The 21,701-nt window shown below is 56.3% G+C and overlaps 1 protein-coding gene across 11 annotated transcripts in view; it reads right to left on the bottom strand.

Annotated features, from left to right (window-relative positions):
• Positions 1-637: 637 nt before the first annotated feature.
• Positions 638-21,701, bottom strand: part of LOC105745314 (uncharacterized) — a 79,785-nt gene continuing 58,721 nt past the window's right edge. For 3 of the 11 annotated variants that reach the window (XM_058286939.2, XM_058286938.2, XM_058286941.2), the window contains 7 exons: positions 20,013-21,575; positions 5,454-5,899; positions 5,018-5,128; positions 2,876-3,018; positions 2,201-2,260; positions 1,273-1,394; positions 638-994 (listed from right to left, as the gene is read on the bottom strand). In XM_058286939.2, the coding sequence (XP_058142922.1) occupies positions 654-994; positions 1,273-1,394; positions 2,201-2,260; positions 2,876-3,018; positions 5,018-5,128; positions 5,454-5,612 (936 nt within the window). In that variant the 5' untranslated portion in view covers positions 5,613-5,899; positions 20,013-21,575 and the 3' untranslated portion in view covers positions 638-653. Of the gene's footprint in view, positions 995-1,272; positions 1,395-2,200; positions 2,261-2,875; positions 3,073-5,017; positions 5,129-5,453; positions 21,576-21,701 lie in introns of all 11 variants that reach the window. The other 8 variants (XM_071211651.1, XM_071211652.1, XM_071211650.1 and 5 more) reach the window with 7 other exon arrangements.

The raw sequence follows: 21,701 nt of genomic DNA, 5'->3' as shown, positions 1-21,701 counted from the left end.
AGACCTCTCCCTACCTGTCCCTCCATTTTCATGGATGACAAGTGCCCCACACGGTGGGGTGGATCATGTGGACAATTTCCAGTAGGCCACAAGGCTGCGCTTCTCCATGCGTTCAATTCTAACCATATCCTGTAGAACAAGCCAAAAGCATCTCCTGGATAGAAGTGGCCAGAACTCGAAAAGGTATGTGGGGCTGAGACACTGGCAGGGGCAGAAGAACAGAGGGTCGAGGCACAAAATGGGTGACTCAGACTTCAGACCCCTGCTCTGCTGTGAGTCCTGTTCTGGGTTCTGTCCTTGCTGCCTGATGTTTCAGGGGGGGCAATTTGGGCAAGTCCCTTAACATGCCTGAGCTGCGCCGCACCCGTATGTCAAAAGTGGGTAACGTTCCCCTGGTCAAGCCTGACTCTGGGCCAGGAGCTGAGATTGTCCACCTGCTCATGCCAGAGCCCAGGAAACAGTGACACAGCAGCAGTGTATCCGTGGCTCCCGTGGTCTGAAGGATGTAAGAAAGGAGTGTGGCTGCCAGGTAGGGAGGGGTTCATGTTTGGCGTAAAGAGAATTTCTCAAAGACAGTGACGGATGTTGGAGCAGCAGTAAATCTGCCTAAGACACTGATGAACACACTACAAAGGAGTAATGATAACAAATATTTAATATTTATAACAAACTAGGAAATAAAAATATCCATAAAATAAATACACAATCAAAAAAGTTAAGAGAAAAACCCCGGAGGCAGTCTCGAGGGAAGGAAGAGAAGCCTCCTGTCCTCCCTCGGGCCCACACTGCGGAAGTGGAGCTTCAGCCTCCTGTGCTGCCTGGGCAGGCGCGACCTCCTCAGGTGACCGTTCTGTGCCGGGTGACGATGGAGCCGGTGCGGGCACTGAGCCCAGCCTCACATGTGGCCCTGCGGTTTTTCCTTCAAACATCTCAAGAGTGGAATGAGCAGGAGGGAGAGCTGGCCAGGCTGTGGCCGCTGGACCTGACCTTGGAGCTGGAAGAGAAGCAGTGTTCAGCATCATGACTGCCATGCCGGGTGCCGAATGGCACAAACTGTCCCCAAGCCTTTCAGAGGGAAAGGCCCCCACCCCCAGAGGAAACTCTCCCTTACAGAGGACGACTAGGTGACTCTTCTGAGGTTCTTCTTTCCCCTCAGCAGCCCTGAAGCCTCCCGCCCAGGTGCCCCCCAGGTCCTCAATCACCCTCACAAGCAATGACCCTGATACACAGTCTCAAGCTGCACGTGTGAAATTTGGGCCTGGCACTGCCCACCTGACCCCACGATGTTCACGTCTATTCTGCAAACCACAGCGCTGAGGATGGTAGAGACCGCGATGGGAAAGGTGTCTGCTGTGCAGCGTTCCAGCCAGGCGCCCCGGAAGCAGGAGATTTCACTGCAGAGATAATGGTGGGCAGCAGATCAGAAGTCGGGCCTTTTTCAACACTGTCCCTTTCAAAAGCACTCCTGTATGTGTGGGTGGACAGCTCCTGTGACAGTCCCTGCCTGCCCTCTTGTCCCCACCCCACAGCCCATTCCTCCCTCATTGTCCTTTCAGTGCATGAATGTTAAGAGAGAGGGGACTTGAGAAAAGATTAAACCACTGGGTGTTCGTGCCCCATCATCTTCACAAGTCTCTCCTTCTTCAGGGGTCCTTTACACCTATCTGCCTCTCTCCCTACATGAACCACAGGAATCTCGGTTCCAGCTGGGTAGCGATGGCCTGCGTCTCCTCTGCTGAGTGGGCTGAGCATTCACGAGTAGGCGCTCCCTAAAGACCTGGTGGCTTGTGGACCTTCTACGGAGACTTCCCAGGGCCCTCACTGCCCCTCAAGCTGAGGCTCATGCAAGTGCGGGTGCGTCGTTCCCTGTGTGCGTGTGAGGCTCTCACCCCTACACTGTCCTCCTGGAGGCACGGGCACAGCCGAGCCACCCCTGCCTGTAGGGGAGTATCCTTGACTGATGACGCAGCCCAATGGGGAACAGGCTGCTCCCCACGTCTCCTGTCCTGGACCAGGTATCCTGGGTTAATTCAGGAATGGGGCAAGTTGAACCATGACGGGGTGAGGCAGGGAAGGTGGGAAGCATTAGATATGGGGGCCTAGTGACCTGAAGTGCCACTCCCACCACTACCCACACCCCACCGTTTTCATTCCAATGAAGCTTGAGGAACCTTTTCTTTGTAACCTAGTGTCCACTCACATTTTTACTTGTGTCAGGCCTCTTCTATTCCCATCCACGACACGGATGTTTCTTTCACACCTACGGGGTGACATGAGGATGTCATTTCCCTCTGAACCCTTCCTGCTCATGAGGTCTAGAGTCACTGTCTGATTTTCTGAGTGGAATGGAAGCCCGATAGCCAGAGATTTTTCTTCTTTATTCCTGCAACTAGGCTAAATACAGAAATAGACCTGCACACAAAGACACCTGGGTATATTTTGTTGAGTCCCACCAGCACCTTCCTAGAAGTCAGAGTGGGCATGGAGCACTCCTGCCAGCCCGCTGCAAAATCTGCTCTGACTAGACTTCAGATCTTGACAGTGGATGACATCTCCAACATCTGGACAGAAAGAACATACGACAGTTCACGGACAAAGCGTCTGTGAGGGCCGAGTCCTGTGCTTCCCCATGAGGGAGGAAAAGTGAGAAGATGTCTCCAGATCTCCAGTCCCCCAGCAGCACATTGCACTGGTTAGCACCGTGTCCGCACTTCTCATGGCATATCTCGTTTATTCCACACAATAACCCTGTTAGCTGGGTCCTCTCAAGCCCTAGTCTCCCAGTGAGCCACTTGAGGTTCAGGGCGTTGAAGTGACACCCCAAGAAACATGCTAAAGTCTGGTGGAGTAGGGCCTGGTGGGGCAGGGTGCTCACCTGGTGACAGACAAGGCCTGCGGCCTGCAGGGGAAACATCCAAATTTCCCCAGAAGCTGGCCACGCTCCTCCTGCCTTCTCTCCCTGGGCAACATCAGTTCTGGGCTGGTCTCCTCCATGGTCTCTGGAGGCTCATTTTCCCACTGGTATGTAGACGTCAGGGACAAAATAGGAACACGCAGTCAGAGTTTCTCTGTCTACCAGGAGGGTTGGGGATGGAGGTCAGATAAGGAAACCTCAAGATCTCAGGGAGTCCCACCCTGGGTGCGTGCATTCGATTACAAAGCAGGAAACCTTCTCTTCTTCCTTTTGCTTTTAGAGAGTTTTTTTCTAGGATGTTTATTTTTTAAAAATGTTACATTAAAAAAAATATAAGAGGTTCTCCTATAACCCCTACCCCCCTTAACCCACTCTTCCCACGTCAACAACCTCTTTCATCACTGTGGCACAGCCATTGCATTTGATGGATACATTTTTTTTCTTTTATTTTTAAAAAAAATATTACATTAAAAAAATATGAGGTCCCATTCAACCCCACCACCCCCACCCCCCCACTCCCCCCACAGCAACACTCTCTCCCATCATCATGACACATCCATTGCACCTGGTAAGTACATCTCTGAGCATCCCTACACCCCATAGTCAATGGTCCACATCATAGCCCACACTCTCCCACGTTCCATCCAGTGGGCCCTGGGGGGATCTACAATGCCCCATAGTTGTCCGTGAAGCACCACCCAGGACAACTCCATGTCCCAAAAATGCCTCCCCATGTCATCTCTTCCTCCCATTCCCCGCACCCAGCAGCCACCATGGTCACCCTTCCCAAACCAATGCCACATTTTCTCTGTGGACATTGGATTGGTTGTGTCCATTGCACATCTATGTCAAGTGGGGGCTTAGATTCCACATGGATACTGGATGCACTCCTCCTGCTTTCAGTTGGATACATTTTTGAGCACTGCTGCACCACGTGGATCAGTTTACATTGTAGTTCACACTTTCTGCCAGTCTGTTCAATGGGTTATGGCAGGATATATAATGTCCAGCATCTGTCCCTGCAGTATCACATGTGACTACTCCAAGTCCCAAATATGCTCCCACATCACATCTCTTCTTCCCTCTCCCTGCCCTTAGCAACTACCAGCTCATTCTATGGTGATCCCTCATTCTGCATATGGGTAAACACCTGAAAATTTCTGAATGGGAAAAAAGACCCTGGCTTGACCAAGGATAAGAGCTGATGCCGCAGTGAAGAGAAATTGTAAATGGCCTTGAAATGTTCATGGTAGATCCCCTTTTCACTGGAGAAATTGCACATACGACTTCATATCCCAGACAAGAGTTTCAAACCTTGTCACACACAAGGTTGTCAGATGGCAGGGAAGCAGCCTGGTTTTTGGTCTTTAACTCCTTCAAGTATTCTGGCCCCAGCCATTTAAACTTTATACATGCGTAACCTTTGCCCAGGCTGTCCCATTCCCAGGAGTCTATTCTGGGTGAGCTGGAAACATTAGGATATTCAGGGATGTTCCCTTCAATCCTGTTGAAATGGAAAGAGGAAGGATTCCCACCAAGGCCCGAGGGAGTAAGAGGCTGAACCCCTGTCCCTGTCCTATCCTATGAAGTGACGCAGCCCTGTCACCTGACCTGGAGGGTACTAGTGATGAGCTCTGTGAGATGGCAGGATGCTGAGAAACATGCATCACAGTCTCATCCCCTCACCCTTTCTATGTAAAAACAACCCAGGAAACCTGATGATGAGTAAGGACAGAGATGGTGCGGAGGCACAATCTAGCTGACCTCAGGTGGGACTCCTGGCATTGGGAAGCACCTGATGGCAGGTAGAGTAAACAAACACACACATAACAAAAGCAAAGACCACCATGAAAGAACGTGAAGGGGAATCATGACAAAGTCTCTTTTCTGCTATTCTGTCAAACACTGCGCCTGGTCAGGGCTGGGGCTGGGTGGTGGGCGTCGTGGCTGGGGCTGGGGCCTGGACACCTCTGCTGGGACTGAGCACCAACAGCACGAGTTCCCAGGAGGGCACCTGGTGTGCAGCTCAGGCAGCTTCTGTGTCCTGGAGCCCCCATGACTGCCTAGAGCCTTGGGTGTGGGGACTGTCTGCTCCCATCTCACCTCCAGCCTGCTCTGGTCAATGTTGGTGGCATGATGCCCAGACTCCCAGGTCTGGGGCGAGAGGTCGATGACCTCCATGTCCTTTTCTGTTCTGGTCTCGTGGGTAGAAACCTGCAAAGACAGGTCTGTCAACCAGGCCTGGAGGCAGCAGGGCCCAGCCTTACAGTCAATGGCAAGGGACAGCTCCATGGGTCAGGATCAACATTTGGGCAGAGGGATGCCAACCTACGTCCCCCATCATGCCCTGGTTGCCGTGGCCTGGAAGTGAACATGACAAGCCACCTGGCCTCCTCCCCCAACCCCCTGCTCCTGCCCAGGGACGTCCTCACTCATGATCCTCCCCTGCACACACCAGGCCAGAGTGGACGATCTGAGGCTGCCCAGGCAGGCCACAGGCTAGGCCTGGCCTCATCTCCTGTCCAGCCCCACGGCTTACCTCATGGCTCCTCCTAGGAAACGGCCATAGCCGGCGAGGCTGCGGGGTGAGCCGTCGATACTGTGGGGTGAGCCAATGCCGACAGCATCTGAGAAGCCTCTCACGACAGGGACTCCTGGCGCGGGAGTCTCGGGAAGCTCGGAGGCAGCAGGAGAACATGTTGCTCCCTCGAGTTTCTCTGCCCGAGTGAGCAGCTAGCGGCTGTCTCTAGAATGTGGGTGCCTGGTTACCAGGTTCCAAGTTCTGCTGGGCTCCAGCTTCAAGGAGGTGAGGTCACTTCCTGTGTCCCCTTCCCTGGGCCTCTTTCCTGGATAACAGCTCCTCAAGGGCCTCTGTGGGCTGCTGACTGCTCGCCATCCTCTCCCATGTCCTTTCCCAAGTGTGCTCAATGTCACCAGCACAGCATCCAGGCTGCACTGCGGAGGCCTGGGGGCATCAGGAACCATCTGGGGGGAAGGAGCTGGGCTCACACCCACTCCTCCTGCCAGTTCTGTGACCCTGGATAAGTCAGCGTGACCCTCAGGGTCCCCTGGTCTCCCCTCCTCCACAAGAAGCCCAAGCTAGCTCCTCTTTCCCAGGGAAGGCCGCAGGTGAAGGGGAGCTGATGCCAAGAACCCCGAGGGCTGGTGTCACGTGCAGCCACTTCCAGAAGGGAGACAAGGGAGATGCACAAGAAGAGGGGAAGCAGCCTGGGTCATAACTCAGATCAGGGCAGAGTTCAGGGTTTATGATCATGGAAAGTCAGTTATTACTTTGTCCTCGTTTCTAAGTCCACAGCAGGAGAGTTTTGAAATTCAGTGAATATCAGAATTTGTCATCACTTGGGTATAAAATCCTCCAAAGTTTCTTATTCTATATTGTATACTATCGATTGCTCCCACAAAATTTGTCTTTCCCAAGATCCCGGACTTGTGGTCTGGTGCCGTTTCCTGCTTTGTGCACCCCAGGTCCACACAGCCCGGACCCTTCAAGCCTGTATCTGCTTAGAAGGACCCCAGCGTGTGGAAAGTATTTCCCAGGGTCTCAGGGAACTGCACTTCATTGATGGAGAACCACAGCCAAGCATAGTTCTTGGGGTCCCCTACTCTAAGTATTCCAATTTATAGAGGAGGAAACTGAGGCTTCCTCTCCAACAGCCCCTGTAACAGGCAGGTTTCTCTAGGGAAACAGAATCAACAGGAGCTGTCTGTCGATAGTAAGAGATTTTATAAGAGTCTTTTAACTGACTGTGCGGATACACATGTCGAGGTTCCACAGGCAGGTTGCAGACCAGGGGCTCTCATGAAAGTCCAATGAAGGTCCTTGAGGAATTTCCTGGGGACACTGGCTGTCCACAGATGAGCTGGGAAATTCTCTCTGAATGCTGAAATCACTTCCCCTTTTAAGGCATTCAACCGAGTGGTAAAAGCTTCACTCACTGCTGACAGCAATCCCCCTGATTGATGTTGACGTAATCAGCTATCTGTGCAGTAAAGTCACTCACGACTAAAGGCCATAGATGTCCCTGTAGTACAATTAACGCAGTGCTCATTTGACCAAACAACTGGGCACAATCACCTGGCTGCGTGCATACATTAGCCTAACCATCACAGCCTCCATCCACACAGAGGCTCATCCTAGGTACAGGTGCCCATGGTGGGGCAGGCAGGACACCAGCTGTCCTCTTCTGGTTGTCCTGGAGCTGACCAGGCCCAGCAGATCCCTGGGAATATCAGGCATCTCCCTACCCATCAACCTGGCATCTCTGCCGCCCTGTGCTGTGGGCAGTGGGCATGTTGTCAGGAGAATGATGGTACTGCCCCATGCAGAGCTGTCTCAACCTCCTACCGCTGTCCCCTTCTCACCTCTCTGATGCCAGCTCCTGCCCTGCCTCCCCCTTCATCGTCCCCACTGGTTACTTCCTGTGTGTGCACGTATGTATTTGTACTTGTGAATGAAATTTAGGATTTTCAGAAGAAAATCGCTTCAGTGGGCAGGAGCAGGTAGGGGTTCCACAGGATTAGGGACTCTCACTTCCAAAGCAAACCCCACGGAAATGGCTGAGCCCGGCTGAGGCGGTCAGTTGATTCCAAGTCTTCTAGACTATGCCTAATTTTTCTAACTGCGCACAGGCATTTGGGCCTGGACTGTTTTAGGGGTGCTCGAGGAGGACAGTCAGGCTCCCCTGCCTGGGTATGGATGGGGATGCTGTGCTAGGGGTACACTGGCACGGGGCTAACCTAACAGGCAAATGCGGAAGGCACTGCACGGGACACATGGGTCATGCTGAAAGCTGGGCACCCACACGGGCCCCACAAGGGACAGAGGACAGTCCATGGAGTGGGCCCCCTTTGCCAGGCATAGTCAGTGCCCAGTGGCTCTGCCCCAACACTTGCCTTGCTAACCTGCACTGTAGGCGCCTGTTCTTTTTCTTCCACTCAGGACTGAACCCATGCCAGTCTATACTCATCTTAATTCATTTACTTTCATCTGCAATGACTCTATTTCCAAATACTTCCACATTCTGGTAAACCAGCGTTAGGACTTCAACATATCTTTGTGGGGACAGATTTCAACCCATAACAGCTGATGATATGCAGGAGGAGGGAAGTTTAAATCTTGCCATGTGCTGCCCTTTGAAAATGGGTCCTGAATTAATGCTGATATTTCCAGTTTGGCTATGTTTTAACCTTCCTCTAATATTGGAGTGCTGAGGTCTCTGGCTGTGACGTGCCACATGATGTGTGATCACACGCCATCATGTTTAGAGGAAAGACCTAAGGCATTAGAGTTGTGATGAACTCCGCCCTGTCACCTCTGCCATCTCCTTCTCCCTCCTGCTGTTGCAGCCCAGGGGCCTCCCTCTCCTTCCTTGCAAACAGCAGGCATTCTCCTATTGAAAGTTGTGACTCATGCTGACGGGAATGCTCTCCCTTCAAATAGGTACTTGGCTCCCTCCTTCCCCACTTTGGAACAAATGCTACCTTCTGAAAATAACTGGAGTGAGAGATAAAAGCAACAATTCAAAATGAAATGGAAGAAACTAAGGCACAAAGCAGGCCCCTGCTCTTAGTAGCCATTCACGAGAGGTGGGTATCCAGAAAGGATGCACCCAGGGCCAAGGGGACATGACCCCCCCACTGTCCCGATACTCATGTACCTGTCATCTTTGTCAACTACGCAAATGTAGTGCAGATCACAGCAGGACCCACATGAAACAAAGGCACTTAAGGAGTCAGTGGAGAGATACTACTAGGACATTCAGGAAGGCAACTTCAGAAAGTGAAGGTCAGCTCTTAAGGCCAGTGTGCGCCCTGACTGGCAACCACTTCCACAGAAAACATTCCCTCTGAGAATGTCCCGCCTCTGACTTGTGGCAGATAGGCTTCTGGGTATGTCAGCCATAACCATCCAAAATGGGTGATCTGACGTCAGCTGGTGAACAGATGCCCAGCGGGGAGAAGCCATTGCTGGTTTCTGAGTGATTTGTGCCCCCCGCGTAGGGGAGCCCCACGCGCAAGGAGTGCGCCTGTAAGGAGAGTCGCCCAGCGCGAAAGAAAGCGCAGCCTGCCCAGGAATGGCGCCGCTCGCACGGAGAGCTGACACAGCAAGATGTAGCAACAAAACGAGACACAGATTCCGGGTGCTGCTGACACAAGCGGGCACTGAAGAACACAGCGAGTGGAGGGAGAGAGCAGACAACTGGTGGGGGGGGCGGGGAAGGGGAGAAAAATAAATAAAAATAAATCTTAAAAAAAAATACACCCGTGGGTTATCTTAGAGCTCTAGAGATCAGAAGTGCAAAATGGGCTGGCAGGGCTGCCTTCCCTTTGGAAGTCCTGAAAGAGAATCCACGTGCTGCCCTTTCCATCTTCCAGAGGCCGCCCATCTGCCTGGACTCGTGGCCCCTTCCTCATCTTCCAGCGCCGCAGCCCCCCTCGGCGTCCCACCTCCCAGCTCCTCCCCTCACTCTCCTCCTGCTTCCCTCTCACGACTCCTGTGGCGAGGACCCACCCGGGTAATTCAGGAGAAGCTCCTTGACTCACCATCTTTAATGTAACCTGCAGACTCCCTTTTGCCAGGCAGGGTGACGGTCCCAGGTCCCAGGGACTAGGAAGTGGACACCTTCGCAGGGCCATGATTCTGTCCACCACACCCCCTCTCCCACCACGCCAGCACCCCAGCTCCACAGCTCTACCTTCCCCACTGCGCTTTGGCCAGGGATCGTCCAGTTTCCATGGCTGTGGCGGGTGTGCCCAGCAGCCCACTAACCTAAGCCTATACAGAAGAACCCGTTTTATTTAAAGCAACATCCGATGCACGTTGGCAAATGAAAGACTCTAAGTCCTGCAACAAAGGATTTTCCTGGGGTGTGGAGGTACCACTCCTGTGAACGTTCTCTAAAGTGGCGTCCTGCAAAATTCTTTGTAAGAATAATTTACTCCAAAATGCCCACAGCAGCTATCTACAAGTAGTGACATATTACAGACTTCTAATAGCTTTCATTTGCTTATCAGTATTTTCTAATTCTTTGACAATAATAAACTTTTTTAAAAACCATAGTTGTGAAGTGTCATCTTCTCTCTTTTTTTTATTTCTCTCCCCTCCCCCCCGCCACCCCAGTTGTCTGTTCTCTTTGTCCATTCACTGTGTGTTCTTCCGTGTCCACTTCTATTGTCAGTGGCACCGGGAAACTATGTCTCTTATTGCTGCATCATCTGGCTGTGCCAGCTCTCCGTGTGTGCAGCCCCATTCCTGGCCAGGCTGCACTTTCTTTCACACTGGGTGGTCTCCTTATGGAGCACACTCCTTGCACGTGGGGCTCCCCTACAGGGGACACCCCTGCGTGGCACGGCACTCCTAGTGTGCATCAGCACTGCGCAAGGGCCAGCTCATCACGCGGGTCAGGAGGCCCGGGGTTTGAACCCTGGACCTCCCACGTGGTAGGCAGAAGCTCTATCCATTGAGCTAAGTCTGCTTCCCCATAATAACCTTTTAAACTTTTTAAAAATTAAGCAAAGAACCGCCTTTCTAATAGCTGTTGTTAACATGTTAAATCAAGCCCTAGGTGAGGGGGATGAAATGCTTACTTAAGTAGTAAGAAATAATATCTGGGGAAGTTCAAAAAAGAAGTAGCACCAGCTAATTGGAGAAACATTGGATATGCAGAAAGAAAGGGAAATCAGGAGGATGCCAATCACCAGGGAAGGACAATTCGATCTTGAGACATGAACTTGCACAGGAGCCTCGTTCAGAGGGAGAGTGGCTGAACGTCACTGAGCTTGGCACAGGAAGCGGCTGGCAGGAGGCCTCCGGGCTGCTCTCCTGCGTGAGCCCCACGTACACCTTCAGGCAGCAGGGCGCCTCTACTGAGCAGATGAGGACCGGGGAGGCCGGACCTCACGGGCATGGAGGTGAGCGTGAGCCCCTCTGCGTTACTCGGAGGGCAGGGAGGGCTGCGAGGACAGTTTCAGAATATCAGAGCCGCCAACGGGCCACGGGGAATGTCAAGCATTTTGAAAGCAACGATTTACCCATGGGATTTGGCCTTTCAGTACATTGTTCTCAGCTGCAAGGAATAGAAACCCAACTTACAGAAGCTTTAAAACTAAGGGAACTTATTTTCTCACAGACAGAAGTTTGGAGGCTAGGGGAAATCAGCTTCAGAACACCAGCAAGGATGCAGGTCCTGGGACGTGGGCTTTGCCCTCCAGTTGGCGCGCCTCATTGACTCAAGATGGCTACTGCTGCTCCGAGCATCAAGACTGTCCTCAACAAAACCAGAAAGAAAAGAGCTTCTTTCTCTTTCAAAGAGCAGGGAAATCATTCCCGGAAGTTCCCGGTAGACTTCCTACCATGGCTCATTGACCGCAATTGCCTGCCATGCAAACCTAAGCAAGGATGGGTGAGGGCCCAGGTCACTGTGACGGGCTTAAGGCCATTGGCACCCATCCTTTGGGGCTGGGCTGAGGCTCGTTTCCCCTGAGCCCGTGTGAACGAGGGAGATTTCTGAGGAAAATGGAATTTTAGGAAGGAGGAAATGGGAGGAAGGGCTGAAACGGGGAGGAGCTCGTTACCCCATCACTGCAGTCACATACCAAATTCTTACCCCCAGGACCCTCTGAACTGCCTCCATTTCTGCGCTTTTCCTCATCTGTTCTGTGAGTTTGCATGTGTCCTTTCAATAAATTCTCTCCCCGCTCTGGTTAGCCAGACCTGGCTCTCACTGAGACGCTCGAAGCTCGTCTTTATTGAGCACTTGTGAGGGGCCCGGCCCTGTGCAAAGCACTTCACTAACGCCTGAGCTTCTCAGCAGGGGACATCGGGCAATGTCTGGAGATACTTTTGGTTGTCACGGCTGGGGAAGATGGAGCTATGGCGTCTAGCGGGTGGCCTTACCCAGCCTGGAATGCTCCTACGGGCAGGGTGAGAAGTCCCGTCTACCGCTGTTGAAGGGAGCATGGCCGAGGAGCGTGCGCAGTGCTCCCAGGACCGTGCTGAGCAGCTGAGCCCTGCGGGGGCTGGAGCACACTTCCCATCCTGAGGCCATTGTGTTTGACCCCTGCCTTGTTCCAGAAGGATCTCAAGGCAGCTAGAACTAGTGATCGTTCCTTGTATCCTCCACGAATCAGAAAAGAATAAACACCCCAGTTCTGTGGAGCAAGTAACGCTTTCCCCAGCGCTGGATATTCAATGCAGGTCTTTACACGGAGATTTCACATGGGGCCACGGGGGCCTGAAATGGGCAATAGATGGCAAGAAGTTGTACAGTCAGGAGAAAGCTTACGTATTTGTTAGGACTTCTTGTGGCTGCAAGCAATGGGACCCCAATGCGAACTAGCTTTTAAAAAGACAGAGCAAGAGAGAAAGCTTGTTGCCTTGTATAACTGAGAAGTTCAAGGCTGTTGGTTTCAGGCACGGCTGAATCCAGGGGCCCCAGTCGTGTTTTTAGGCCTTGGGCTATCTCCGTCTCTGGGCTCTGCTTTGCCCCGTGTTGGCTGCATCCTCGGGCCGCCTCTCTTCTCACAGGGACAAAGCGGCCGTGGCTGCTCCTGGCCGACATGCGAGCTCAGCCACCCCAGGGCTACAACATCTCCCTCTTCCCGCCAAAACTCAGAATTGAATTCCACTGGCTCTGATCAGACTCGTCAATGTAGCCAGGGCCTGGAATGTTCTGAGTGGCCAGCCCCAGGTCAGAGGTCCAGCCTGGGGGTGGAGTCAGGCCCCCTGACCCACATGGACCAAGGGGCTAGCTGCCTCCCAGGGGTAAAACTGGAGTGTGGTCTCCAGGAGAAGGGGGACTGGGGCCCGGGGACCCAGGCGACTGCCAGTGCAGCCGCTTCAGCAGCTCACCCACCAAACCCGACAGGGAACCACGGCGAGCCTGGCGCCAGGCCCAGACACGACCTGGCGCCTTTCCCCCTCTGGGAGGAGGGGAAGGGAGAAGTAAGTGGAAGTGGAATTCAAAGCGCCGCGCAAGGTGCCCTGGGAGAAGGAAACAAACAGGAGGCCACAGGCTGTAGAGACCAGGCTCCGGGGCCGAGGGGCCTTTAGCCGCATCCCTGAAGTGCGGGGAGGAAGGACAGTCCCGCTGGCGGGAAGGGCGTGAGCGAGGGCAGGGAGGCGGGCAGGGGCTGGGCGCTCGAGAGCCAGGGCCGCCCGCTTGGTTTGCCCGCCTGGGCCCGAGGCTTCACTGGGAGCGCAGGCAGATGGGGTGACCCGGGGGAGGCGTTTGCACTTTACTCAGGTGGCAGTGGGGAGCCACCGATGGGTTTAGAGTAAGGCAAAGACAGGGCCTAGAGAGTTGTACTTTCTGAAGATGACCGCGGCAGGGGAGAAGAAGGACAGGAGAGGAACTGCAGAGGCGGGGAGGACCATGGGGTGGCTGTCGCAACTGTCCAGTAACGGGTACCGGCGTTGGGACCAGGTAGAGGCAGTGAGGAGGCGGCAGGGGGCGGCTGTCCTGTTCCCCTGCCTCCCAGGTGCCTCAGAGCAGCGGGTCCAGAGCTGAACTCAGGATGTGCCCCAGCCCCGCTCCGCCCTCCACACCCCCATTTCAGAACGGGGCCCCACCGGCCTCCCGGGTGCTGGGAGCAGGAGCCTGGAGTCGTCCTGAGCCCTCCCCACCCCCGACGCCTCATCCGTCATCAGGTCATCCTGTTGGCTGCACCTTCAAAACAAGCCAGGACCCCACCACTTCCCAGCCCCCCCGCGGCCACCACTCTGACCAGGTCGCCCCCTGCCATCTGGCTCCTGGACGGGCACAGGGGCCTCCCCCCTGATTTCGTGTCCACCCTCGCTCGCCACCCCCCACACCTGTCCTCCCCAGAGCAGTCAGAGGGATCCTATAAGAAGGCAACGCTTCTTTTGGGGTATGGATTTAAAAGATAGTTCAGGGGGGCAGACGTGGCTCCAGGGATTGAGTACCCCGGTTTGGTCCCCGGTGCCTCTAAAAAAAGAAAGGAAAACAAATGAGAAAACCAGGGGGTGGGCTTGGCCCAGTGGTTAGGGCGTCCGTCTACCACATGGGAGGTCCGCAGTTCAAACCCCGGGCCTCCTTGACCCGTGTGGAGTGGCCCATGCGCAGTGCTGATGCACACAAGGAGTGCCCTGCCACACAGGGGTGTCCCCTGTGTAGGGGAGCCCCACGCGCAAGGAGTGCACCCGTAAGGAGAGCCGCCCAGCGTGAAAGAAAGTGCAGCCTGCCCAGGAATGGCGCTGCACACGGAGAGCTGATGCAGCAAGATGACGCAACAAAAAGAAACACAGATTCCAGTGCCGCTGACAACAACAGAGGCAGACGAGGAAAACGCAGCAAATAGACACAGAGAACAGACAACTGGCGCGGTGGGGAAGGGGAGAGAAATAAGTAAATCTAAAAAAAAAAAAAAAACCAACTCAGGGGAGCTAAAAATGTGGCTGTCACAAAGTACCCGGGCCTGGGTTCAAATCCCACTCTGCTGGGGCCTGGCCCCTCCCCTTGATACTCAGGATCTCCATTTCTTTGTCTGTACAACGGGCACGAGAACCTTACTTCTAGCCCACCTGTGCGGACATGGGGCCATCTGACCAGCTCCTCTTCAAGCCACCTCAGAGTGACATGTCAGGCCACTGCCACCCACACCGTCTGCCAGCCCAGCCTCTGTGTCCCACAGGAACCAGTGGAGGACTTGTGCAGAAATGCATACATGGTTTAAGACCGCGTGTGGGGGTGTCGATCAGGCCTCCTGTTACCCCTCTCCTTTGGACCCCAGAAGCAGTCTCCACCTCTCCTGGCCCAGGCCCCCTGGCAGCCCACCCCTCCCTATTTCCCTCTCTCATGGCCTCTGGACCTTGACCTTCTCACCCCCCCCCACAGCTGCCCCACGTCCAAGCTCATGAGCCAGCTGTGGACATGCACCTGGTCCCCAGGGCCCCCTGAATCGTTAACCTCTCCCAGCGGTCAGCCTAAGAGTGGGGTGACTGCTGCAGCCAGAGCCCCGTCCTCCTCCCGTCACCCACACACAGGTAAGAGCCCTGGGGTTCTGGGAAGCCAATGCCGACACCCCGAGCTGTGGAGAACAGAAGGCGGGGGTCCCAGGGAGGGCCCCCCCAGCTCCGCCTGGCCCAGCCCGCACCCCCATCACCGGCCCCACCAGCTCCCCCCTAACACCCCCACCCCTGCTTTACCTCCTTGGAGCCCTGACCCCTCCCTGACGTCATCTCGGATTTCCGCCCCCCCAAGAACGAGGCTCCACCAGGGCAGAGCTGTTTTCTGTTGTGTTCACTGTCGTGTCCCCGGCACTCCACGGAGCGCCCAGAGTCCCTGGCGCCCAATAAAAGCTTGTTGAATGAAGACATTTTTAAAAGACAATAGCTTGAACCATGAGGGTGGAGGTTCAATGTCTGGGTGGCTCCCCGGGGTCTGTGGGCGCCAGGAGCCTCCCCCAGCTGTGTGCCGCTGGCTGGGCCCCGCCCCGTGCACACGTGTCCTCGTGCCACCCCTGCAGTGGCCCCGCAAGGTCGGGCCTGCCATGAGCCCCATTTCCAGAGAGGTGGAGCGACTTGAACCTCAGGCCACACCAGCCCCCAAACCCTCCCCGACACCAGCCCTTCAGCGACGATCCTGCTCCCCGATTCCGGGCACAGGTCCCCAGCGGCACGTGCTGCAGGCCGGCCCCGGCCCCGCACCCTGGCGGCCACCCGGGCGTCGGGCGGGAGGGCAGGCGGCGCTGCCTCGTCCCGGGTGGCAGGGAGTTTCTCCCCCTGGACTTACTGCACATGATTCAGCGCCAGCCCCGCTCGTGAAATCTGGGAATCTTGTGGGCAAGGCCGGGCCCGGGGGCTGGCTGTCTGGGAAAGGAAGCCAGGGAAGGGTTAAGGGGGTGGCAGGAGGCGCCGGGCCAGCTGCCTGGGGCTTGCTCCTGACACCACAGCTGCCTCAGCCCAGCCTGCCCAGGCCCCCACTTCCTTCCCTCTCTGGGCCCCGCACCCCCAGCCAGCTCCCCAGCCTCACAGTCCTCTCCTGAGAAACACGCAGCACCGCCCCCCCTCCCAGCAGGGAGGAGAGCGGCCAGATGTGTACATGTTTCTTTCCTTCCCGGAGGCACTTAATAAAAGGGAGCCTCGATGGGTTGAAGCCAAACCATGATCCTCTGAGCTAAACAGCGAGGGAGAAAATTATTACATCCACCTTAGAGAAGAAGAGACCGAGGGTCTGAGAAGAGAAGAGACTTGACCAAAGTCACCCAGCCGCAAAATCCTAATTACTTGAAGGGTTAATAATGATCACATAGATCATTAGCAGGAAATACAGTTTTCATTGCCCTGTAGAGGTGCAGGGATTGCCCTGAGGTCAGCAATTTTCTTCCTCACCTTGTCTTTGTTAAGTTGCATGAAGTCACATGGGCTACCTGGGCATTTGTTTGACAAGAGGGACACATGATTTCATAGGGACTGTTTATAAATCAGTCTTCGATTAAATAAATTCTGCCTCTTGAAATCTTGAAAACAAATCTGTGTGTATGCTCTGTACCAGTCACTGCTTACCCGTGTCAGACTCACTCAATCCTCGCAGCAACTCTGTGAGCGTGGCAAAACAATCACTCCATCTCCCAGACAGAAAGTAGCAGAACTGGTAAGAGCGGCTGCTCTGATAAGCCAGGTATTCCAGGCACTGAGGGTATTATTTACCCAAGAGGTGAATACTGCTCTTCTCCCCATGTCACTGATGGGGAAAGTGAGGCCCCACGGGGGTAAGTAATTTGCAGGCTCCAGGGATGAGCGAATGGCGGCACTGGAATTTGAACCCAGGCCGCCTGGCTCTGAAGCCCACACTCAGCCCTGCACTCACCGCCTCTGTCCCCGGCCAGGCGCAGAGCCGGGGCTGGACACCCCGCAGGTTCTGGGGTAACTCCAGAAGGTCTGAGAGGAGAGGCGGGGGCTGCTGCGGGCACCCCAGCCACGAGCCGCCCCCGGCTTCAGCTCACGCCCGGAGAGCATCACCTCTGCAGGCACGAGAGCCTTCGGGTTGCAGCTGCCACTGCCCGAACCACCTGAGAGGAGGTTCACGGTCCTCCCCATTCTGCAGCGCAGAAAAGCCAGGGCCCAGAGAGGGCCTGGGACCTGCCCAAGGTCACACAGCAGGCACGTGTAGGCTACAGCCTCCTGGGTCAGGCTTTTCTGTCTCCCTTTCACTCTCCCAACTCCAAGATCCAGGCCAAGTGACACGTGAGCTGGGTCACAAAAAAAGGAAGGACAGGAAGGTGGAAGGAGGGGCAGCACAGGGAGCAGTGGGGGGAGCAGACACAGTCAGGCTGGGGGAGGGGGAGGGGCTGAGGCTGGGGGGACAGGTGAGCGCCAGTGATCAGGACCTTGAAGTCACGCTGAGGACTTGTCCCAGGGAGGCTTTAAAGGGGGAAGGAATGTGGTCCCTCAACAGAGGGTCAACTACTGCGGCCGCCGCCCCTCCGTGCCCTCCACTGCCATCCTGGCATCTACAGCGCAGTTTCCGCTGGCAGCCAGAGGGACCCCAGGGAAGCGCAAGTCAGATCCTACCCATCCTCGGCACATAACCCTCTATGGCTCCCACCTCCCGCAGAACTAGAGCCCTCACCTGCCCCCTCCGTCCCCCTCGCTCACCCCCTCCGGCCACCCGGGCCTGTGCTCTTCCTCCAACACACCAGCCGCCCCTCCACCTCAGGGCCTTTGCACCTGCTGTTCCTGCTGCCTGGAGCGCTCTCGGCAGCCCATGGCTGCCTCCTCCTCCTGAGCTCTGCTCAGCTGTCACCTGCGCAGGGAGGCTGCCCCCAGCTCCCGCTTGAATCCGCGCCCCTCCCCGGCTCTCCCGCTCCCGCCTGCAGGCGCAGATCCCTTCAGCTGTAACATGCTCCTTCTCTTCTTCGTTTCTTGCCTCCTTGCCCACAAAAGTGCAAACTTCGTGGGGACAGAGATCTTAGGCTGCCCCGAGTCCCGCCATGTACCCCGCGCCTGACATGGGAAGTGCTTGATAAATACTTGAGTGAATAAATTCTTTTCTCAGAAAAACTTGGTGAGGTAGTTGCCCCCCTCCCCCCCCCACCTTAGAATGACCTTTGTTCCAGGGCCAGATGGAGAAGTGACCCGCCCGGGACCTCACCGGCACAAGTAGCAGGTGAGCCTGGCCCCAATGGCTGTGGCTTTTCCTCTGTCTCTCAGCCTCTGGGGTCTGGTCTCCACATCAGCTGCGTTCCCAGATTCTGCCCAGGAGACTGTGCACTGGGGTGCCCACCTGGCTCCATCTGAAGCTGGAGGAAACTCAGGCTCAGAGGGGTGAGGTGACTTGCCCAAGGCCACACAGCAACAAAGGGTGTGAATGCGGGTCTTTTTGCCTTTCTGGGGTACTTCCTGCCAGAGCATCTGTTTCTCTCTCTCTCCTCCTTTCTTCTCTGCAGTCAGTGTGTTTGCAGCCCACGAAAGCCATTTGTGTGATTTCTAGACTAGCGGGCCTCTCCGCCCAGCTGCCCCATCTGGGAGCAGATGCCGGGCTGTCTCCCTCGGGCCATCCCCCACCCCCGGGGCATGGTGCTGGGCCTGCGGGGTGGGGGGAGGCCAGCAGTGACCCTGAGGAGCCCACACTGAGCAGAGGTGGCAGGGAAGGGGTAGGCCCAGGGCAGGAATCAGCCTCCAGGTCTTGGTAGTCCGGGAGGAAAGAGACAGGCTGGGGCTCGGGGTGGAACAGGCAGCCCCACCCCCACCCCGGGAGCCAGGCAGGAATTTTAAAAGAGTGAAGTTGGCCGGGCAAGAAGATACATAGTTCTTATTCCTCGGGCTCAGGTTCAGAGAAACAAGAGGGAGTGGTGGGGACTGGGGCACCTGCCCTGCCTGAACAGCAGCTGCTCCTCAGCTCTAGCTGAGTGAGGCCCCTGGGGAATGGGGGCCCAGCACAGCAAGATCTTCTGGGGTTTCAAGGGGAACGGGGAACACAGATGTCTATGTAATGTCTTCAGATTTTTAAATATTGGCTCCATTCGTTTCAAAACTTGTTGCGGGCTGAACAAAACCCGCCAGAGCGCCAGGTTCAGCCAATTCCCAGCCTCTGTTGAGGACAGCCCAGCCAGGTCCCAAGTCAGGATCTGCTGGACGGGACGGGGGCAGGACCCAGCAGCGGGGCCTGTGGGGAAGGTTCTAGCGGGTGGGTGCCCCTCCCCCGCCCGGGGCTGAGCCCTTCCCGGCCCTCCCCCGCCCTCCCACTGCCTCTGGGGATCTTCCCTCCTGCAAGGACACAGCAGAGCGTGCATTTCTAGGCAGGTCCAAATTCTCCTCTCCCCTCCCAGGTTCCTGCAGCGTCACAAGTGGGTGACCCCTCGGCGCCCCGGGTCACCCCCAAAGCCCCGCCCTCAGCAGCCCGTTCTCACCCTTTCCCATCACCCCAGGCCCCAGGCCACGGGCTTCCATAAACGCCACTTTGAATCTTCACCCGGTCGCCTCCGGACCCTGCTTGAGATGAGCAAACCTGCGCTCAGTGCGGGAAATGCTCCGGCCCCACAAGCCCCCAGGGCAGCTGGACCTCGGGCCTCGGCCCCTCTCTCGCTGGGGACTCAGACCTAAAGAGGTAAGAGCCATCTCAGGCGCGACTGCAGTGTTTGTTGAATGAATATTCCACTCACTCCCTGGGCATCTCCACCTTCCCAGGGTCCCCCTGGCCCACCCACTTTGTTAGCTCAGCCCTGGCACTTCATCTTCTCAACCTCAGGTCCACGAGCTTCCCAGACACCTCCCCCTGGATGGCCCCCAGGATCCCACTCCGCCGCTTACCCCAGCCCCCCACAAACTGCTCCTCTGCCCCAATTTCCCCATAAACCTCATGACCAAAGCCAGAAGCCTGAGTTTCATCCTTAACAGCCCCCGTGCAGCCCACCTGGCCACCCGGGCCTGGCAGCCATCCTCCTCAACGTCCCTGCCCCCCCTTGCCTCTGCCTCTTATCCACCCCCCCCCACTGCACGGCATCCTTCCCATCACGTCTCGCCCAGTGCCCACCGCCGCCGCCTCCCTGGCCTCTCTGCAGTGATACTCCCTCGCCCTGACCTCCAGCTTCCCACAGCAGCCTGAGTGACACTTACTGTCCCTGCCGCTCTCAGAATGAAGCTTCCTGGGCCCTGGCTATGTGGCCAGCCCGAACCACTCTCGCCTCTCCAGCGAGATGCTCTCCTCATCCCTGGGCCTGGCACCGGGTGCCGCCGCGCCGGAACTGCGTCCCCCTCGCCCACCCCCACCTCTTTGGCTCTTCCACGTGTGCCCTTCGGGCTCGGCTTGGATGTCACGGGCTTCAAAAGCCTGCCCTGAATCCTTAGTCCATTTGGGTCCTCCCTGAGATTCCGGATGGGAGTCAGGTGACAGTGGCAGGGATCAGAAATCCAGAGAGCTTCAGCAATTTGTCCAAGGTCACACAGCAAGTCCGCGCAGACCCAGAGCAACGGCCCAGGGGAGGGCCCTGAGCACATCCCCCCAGAAGCTCCACTGGCCCCACCGCACACCTCCAGGAGCCGCGGAGCCTGGCCCGAGGCCCCGAGCCCAGGGCGGCGCCTGGGAGGCCCGGCAGTGGGCCACTTGGAAGGCCCCGTCCTGTTTCGGTTTTGTGGTCTCGTGAGTAATGATGAAATTAAATCAGATCAGGCCCATGACTCACTTATGGAGCGGTCAAAACAGAAAACAAAAACAAGCTGGTTCTGGAGAAGTGAGGCCAGGATGAGGAGCGGAGCAGGGAAAAGGCAAGCAGCCGCTGCTGCCGCCCGGGACCGACTGTGGAAACTGCTCTTGGGGACGAGGCAGCGGTGCCAATCTGGGAGCGCTGAGACCCCGGGGTTTCGGGAGCCCGAAGACCCGGGCCCCAGAGGGAGGCCCTGAGACCCTCCATGCTGCTAGATGGCTGCTCTTGTCCTCATGAAAACCCCCAAAAGGCGGGTGCCGTTGGAATGCCATTCTACAGAAGAGGAGGAAACTGAGGGTCAGAGCAGCCCAAGGGACAGGTCTCAGGTCACAAGGCCAGGAAGTGGGAGGCCTGGGATTGCCCCCTGGCCCCAAAACCTGTAACAGGACTCAGTCTTGCCATCCGGGAATCGGCCCCAGGGCCCAGCCCTGATCCTGGGACAACACAGGAGCCAGAGGTCTAGAGAGCCAGGAGGCCCAGGGGTTGGACTTCAGACACGGCGGCCCCTCTCTGAGTCACTCTCTCCATTTATGCAGCGTTGGAGTCATGCCAGGCAACGACTAAGGCAGGCCCTGGAGCTCAGGGGGTCTAACCCAACAGAGCTTCGAAGCCCTGCTCTGTCCACTTTGCAGAAGCCTCTGCCCCCAGGAGAGGAGCTGGAGGTAAAGCCCGTGGTAGGGACCCTGTAGGCCTGCGTCTCCCCAAGAGGTCGCCCTGAGCCAGCGTGAGACGGTGCAGGGAGCTGGGCTGGGCAGGAAAAGTAGGGACATCCAGCCGGAGAGGGTCAGATTTAAGGCGGTGCTAGAAATACCACCATCCCGCCGCGCTGGGCCTCCAGGGCTTGCTGTGGGTGGAGCACGGTGCTGGACACTTCTTTCGTTCATTCTCCAAATCTTAATTGAGGTCCTTCTTGTGCCAGGCATTGTGTTGGGCAGTGGGGACAAAGTGGTGACCAAGACATCCAGGAGATCCCAGCCTGGAGAGAGGTGGACAGATAAGCAAAAGTCATGATGTGTCAGGCAGTGGTAAGAGCTGCGGAGACCAAGCAAGGAAGGGCGCGCCAGGGTCCGAGGAGGCCCCACTGAGCTGTGCCGCTGAGCAG

Source organism: Dasypus novemcinctus, chromosome 24, assembly GCF_030445035.2.
Source record: "Dasypus novemcinctus isolate mDasNov1 chromosome 24, mDasNov1.1.hap2, whole genome shotgun sequence".
Lineage (NCBI taxonomy): Eukaryota > Metazoa > Chordata > Mammalia > Cingulata > Dasypodidae > Dasypus > Dasypus novemcinctus.
Note: the sequence above shows the minus strand (reverse complement) of the source record. Positions and strands in the feature narration are given on the sequence as shown.